The 5,390-nt window shown below is 53.7% G+C and overlaps 1 protein-coding gene across 1 annotated transcript in view; it reads left to right on the plus strand.

Moving 5' to 3' along the window:
• Positions 1-5,390, plus strand: part of RNF130 (ring finger protein 130) — a 58,091-nt gene that overhangs the window by 50,256 nt on the left and 2,445 nt on the right. Inside the window, exon 7 of the mRNA XM_008056893.1 lies at positions 2,278-2,371. Within this exon, the coding sequence (XP_008055084.1) occupies positions 2,278-2,371 (94 nt within the window). The remainder of the gene's footprint in view (positions 1-2,277; positions 2,372-5,390) is intronic.

Genomic DNA, 5,390 nt, shown 5'->3' on the forward strand with positions numbered 1-5,390 from the left:
GGCCGGTCGCGCTGCCACTGCCCCTCCCCGCCCCCGCGTGTGTGCTTGCCAGAGCTCCACCACCTCCGCTCCAGGGTCCTTCCCTGCACACGGTGAGAGCCGTGCAGCCTGCTCCGCTGGCACGTTCATGCTTTTAACCCATCAGAAATTGTCATGAGGTTCACTTCTGTCACCTTCATTCAGCATCCACATCGGGAAAGCTGTTCTCTGAAGAGTGCTGGCTCATTTCTGGCCATTTCTCAGCGATCATTTTAACAGCATTTCATGGTCTTCCTACCTTGCACTTAGGTTTTGTGATCTGAATTTTTGAAAATGGATCTCGGAGTAAGTAAGGAGACAAGGGGGCTACTGATTATGAGTTTTTTAGGTCCTTCCTTCATGAATCAGACATTTATTGAGCACCTACTACTTACTCTATTAATGACTGAGCCCATTACGTTTTAAATAGAAATGTCCTTTCAAAATCTTATGCTTTGGTGATTTAAAACAAAGATCGCTTCGTGTACCAAATTAATCACCTTCAGCAGAGTCGGTGTGATATCAATAAATAAAATGCCAGTGGCTAAGCTAGACTGAAACCTCCACGCCCTGTAGTGCCAAGGCAGCCGATCAGACCTGCCACGCGTCAGACGCTGTGCTAGGTAGGCACGGGAGACAGAGGTGGCTGCTGGGGGCGGTCGCCGCCTGCAGGCCTCAGGGCCCGTCGCGTGTCGTTGTGGTGGTGGTTCCTCCTTTTTCATCACTAGCTTTTAAACTGAAACCCTACACGCACACACGCACACGCACACACGCACACACACACACACGCGCGCTAATGCATTCAGAATCTGGAGACAGACATGAGGAGGGTCTAAAGTTAGTCTCCACATCATGAATAAAATCTCTAAGAAGGAAAAAAGGAAGAATGCTGGGTTAAGCTCCTTGGTGTTGGTGACTCCTCCTCTCTTGATTTTTTTTAAAAGTGCCAGAATATATTTTCCCTAACTTAAAATAGTACAGGCAAAAAAGGTGGGTTTTGTACATGTTCTTGAGTGTTCATTTTGACTAAATGAAAAGCTTCACTCTCCTGATGAGGAAGTTTGTCATTCAACAGGCATGGCTGCACTGTTACCTAAAAGGAAAGATTTACTAAACATTTTAATAATATAACCAAAGTGGCAGAGAAAGGCTTAGAGCAAACGCAGCACCTGGGACCCCGAGAAAGCTCTTCATGACCTTTTACAGGTTGCTACCTTCAAAATCTCGCGAAATTAATAATCTTTTTCTGTGAAAATGTCTGCACACCCAATCATGCATGTAGGTTTAGGATACTGGGAACCCAGATTAAGTAACATGTGTGTTATACACAGCTTTTGCCTATAAATGTCTGGCATTCCACATATAGGTGTTTCTTGTCTCGGCCTTCTTGCAGATGCATAGGTAATATAGGTGGGACACTCTGTTAAAGCAGTCCTCGGCAGTGTATACTCTAGAACTTCTTAGCAAGTGAGATTGACTGTCAGGCTGTTTTTAAGATTCAAGTTCTGTTTTCAAAATGTTACCTTGACAATATGGGCCCTGAAAAGTTCAGGGAAAATATCTGGAGACAGACGTGCTTGAAGAAAGCCCTCCGAGTTCTCAGCTCTTGGGTGGCCCCGTCCCTGTTGGTCCCTGCTCTTCCCACTTCTGCTCATCCAAGCCAGAACAGCCAGTGCTGCTTCCTGGCAGTGGGTTTGGGAAGGCTAGTTCCTACTTTCGTGAGATGCCAGGGAGGTGTCCTGCAGCCTCGTAAGTACACCCACACATGCGAGAGAAGACGAGGCCACGGTGCCGAGGGAGGCCCGCTCGGACAGCTTGGAACCCCGCAGGACCTGGAGAACGCTGCTCGGTGTCTCAGAGCCTGTGTCTGCAGACAAGTGACACGACCATGCAGGAACGGCAGCACGAAGAAGGAGCGGAGGCTATAAGTATGCTTAGTCTGCCTGGCCACCGCGTGAATTAACCGTGAGCGGCGTCTGCCCCGTGCGGTCTCACATGCGCGTGTGACTGCGCACTCGTGGGGGCCACGCTCCTCGAGCCTCGGGCTGGCCGGGAAGAAGGGCCCGCCGCACCCCCCGCAGCTTGCAGCAGCCTCCACTAACCTCCAGCAGCCGCTCTCGGGCAAGCCCTCCTCCTGCCTGCCTTTGGCCTCTCTGGCTTACACTCCGTGACGTCTGCTCCGTGGCATTGAGGGAAGCGTGGCGGCGGCGTGACCTGCCCCTTCTCCCGAGTGACTTCCTCCCTTTCCTTTGTCAACAGAAGAGTGGTTCATTATTGCCAGCTTTGGCCTCCTCAGTGCCCTCACACTCTGCTACATGATCATCAGAGCCACAGCTGGCTTGAATGCTAACGAGTAAGTAGCCACTTGTTTCTGGATTGCATGTGCCAGGTGATCCCAGGGAGACGTGTGGAGACGCTCTCATGACGGTGGTGAGAGCTGGCTTTCCACCAGTTTCCTGTTGCTCCCCACGAGCTCGTGTCTAGCAGAGTGACTCATGCCACGAACGCGGGTGTCAGTAACACACGCTGGGAGTGCACCTCCTTCCGCAAGAACGGCTCGTTTGAGAAACGACCTAGAGGCTTTCATTAGCCTCGAGCTCAGGCGGAATCCATGGCGTAGCACGTGTGCCAAGCGAGCCAGGGTAGTCTTAGCATGTCAGGATGCCCGTGTCCTCATCGTTGGCAGGAAACGCCCCACACTGCGTGTGCGAATCAGACTCTCTGCAGGCTGACCTGCTTAGCTTCTGGTGGAAACCCGGCACCCTTGCCTGTGGCCGAGGAACAGTGCCACAGGTGCTTAGCCTGCAGGAGAGGCGCGCTCACAGAGACCCGCTTTCAAATATTAGGAGGACTGTCGGGGGAAGAGAAAATAAGGCTCAGTTTTGTCTCCAAGGGCAAAGCAAGGATCAAAGGGGAGGCCACAGGATGGCAGGCTCCACCACAGGAAAAGGAAGACGCCTGTCCACGAGGCTGCCTGACGGGGTGTGTGCTGTGGGCTAGTGCGTGCTGCGAGGCCTGCGGCGCTGCACATGGCTTGCCAGGGGCTGCCTGGTGAGGCCGGTTCAGGCTGCGCTAGGTGGCTGTTGAGGTCCATTCTGACCCAGCGAGTTTGCAAGAATAGCTCTCCACAGGGATGCGGTACAGAAAAGCTGTTAAGCTTTTAGTTGGTTTGTTTTAAATTTGGGGGTTGACTACAGGATAGAACTTGGTCCTTCCTTCTACCGGTGTCCATACAAACTAGTTAGAGACAGGAGTGGCCCTGGGCACGACTCACGTTGGGACCAGAGTTGGCACGGGGATAGTCACGCACCCTCTGGATTCAGTTATGCCCTGACACTTCAGCCAGTGAACAACAGCCAGACTGCCTCATGCTGTTGATCGAGTTGGCTGGCCACCCGTTGTCCAGCTATGGACACAGTGGGCACGTGGCCTCCACTTCCGGTGACACAGGGTTCTCACGTCCAGCCTGATCTATTGGCCAGACCCTCGCAAGTGCCCTCTGGCGCCTGTGAGCCCTCGCCCCAGAAGGGTGTCGGGTTGGGTGGGTTCTCCAGCCTCAGGTAGGAGTCTGCGACATCCAGCAGGTGCGCCACCCACCACGTCTGCTCCCCATGCATTTCCCTCCACCATGGCGCAGGCAGGGACTCAGACTCAAATCAGACACACCTGGACCTGACTCCAGTGTCTATTTTTCAGCTGTGGGACCTGGGCCAGTCTGTTTCTCTGAAGCTCGTTTTGGTCATCCGTGACAGACGGTGGCCAGGCAGCATGGCAGGGTTGGCACGAGACTCAGCGCGAGGAAGCTTAGTAACAGGCCTGGTATGTAATACGTGCTCAATAAATGCTAGTGAGACCAGTGCTGCCGCGATGCCATCAGCTCTGCAGACAGGACAGCTGTCTCCTTTCTGGTTTGGAAGTGAGTTTAATTTCTTCAGGAGATACGGAACCCTGGTAGCTCTGTGCATGGCCGTGAGTCCAGCCTCATTTCAGAGGGAAGTCATTGCACCCGCAGCCCCTCTTTGACTTACTCCCACATCTGAGCTAGACGGAATCCACGGCATAGCACACGTGCCACATATTATCTGTTGGACTCGACAATACTGGAAGGCCACATCTTAGAAATTTCACGAGTGGCACCAAGATGAGAGGATAGTGACTCCCTGCACCTTTTAGAAAGTCCCAGGTAATTTAGGGTCCCCTGATGGCACGCAGACTCTCCGAGAGACTCTGTTCCCGCCCAGATGCTCTAAGGGGTGCTCAGTAGCTGTGTCGCCTGTCAGGAGTCAGTGTCTCCACTCCACGCACACATGCCCACATGCCTCAGAGTCCACGTCATGGATCCCAGATCCGTGGCCTGGACCACCCTCCTCCCATCAGCCTCCGCAGAGGGCCGGTGCTGCAGTTGTCTGTTTGGACTTGATCTCTGGGTCTTCAGTCAAAACCACTCTGAAGGCGGATGCTCTGGCCCCAGGTAGAGAGACGAGCCAAGAGAGCGTGTGCGTGTGCGCGAATGGTCGCCAGATGGGTGGTCGCCAGGATGCTCACAGGGATTATCTCAAGCTGGAGCTCAGGCAGCGTTTTCCTCGCAGTTTGTGCTTTATGCACTGATATTTTTAGCAATGAGCTCGAATTGCTTGAAGGCCATTTGTATTGTGGGGATGTCAGAAAAGGTAGTAGCCGCTCTCACCAAATGTCTCTCAAAAATTTTGATGCAAAATTCCTGTGTGGTTGTGTTCCAGGGAAAAGTTCATTTTAGCAAGCAAGTGTGCAGTTGTTTCCCTTGCAGAGTTGTTTGAAATCTGTCATCTCACGTGTCTGTTACCTGCCAAGAAGTACAGCCAAAATGAGGTTCCTTTAGTCTTCCCCGATTTCTCCCTCGTCAAAGAGGGGCCAGGTCTCTCGCTGGGTCGCCCAGGTGCAGTGGCACAGTCACCACTCCCTGCGTCCTGGAACGCCCACCTCAGCCTCCAGAGTAGCTGAGGCGACAGGTGCATGCCGCCACACCTGGCTGGTTTCTCAGTTTTTGTTTGTTAGAGACGGGCTCTGGCCGTGTTGCCCAGGCTGGTCTCGACTCCTGGCCTCAAGCAGTCCTCCCACTTCAGCCTCCCAAAGTGCTGGGGTCACAGCATGCACCACTGAGCCCGGCTCTTTTCACTGCAATTGCCTCGGCTCGTTTTCTGGGTGGCCCCACCATTTGTAAGGCAGGCATACTTACTCTCCCGACAGTACTACTAGGCAGTGTTCTTGTGCACTAGGGCTTCAGCGAGCCAGTCCCCAGCCTAACCCCTGGCAAGGGCCCGTGGGCGAGACTGAGTGCCGGCCGGAGAGAAGCGCAGCGCGGGGCGGTGGGCCGACCCCACGGCCGGGCTGGG

Source organism: Carlito syrichta, unplaced genomic scaffold, assembly GCF_000164805.1.
Source record: "Carlito syrichta isolate Samal-C Ts95f unplaced genomic scaffold, Tarsius_syrichta-2.0.1 Scaffold85466, whole genome shotgun sequence".
In the NCBI taxonomy this organism is placed as follows: Eukaryota; Metazoa; Chordata; class Mammalia; order Primates; family Tarsiidae; genus Carlito; species Carlito syrichta.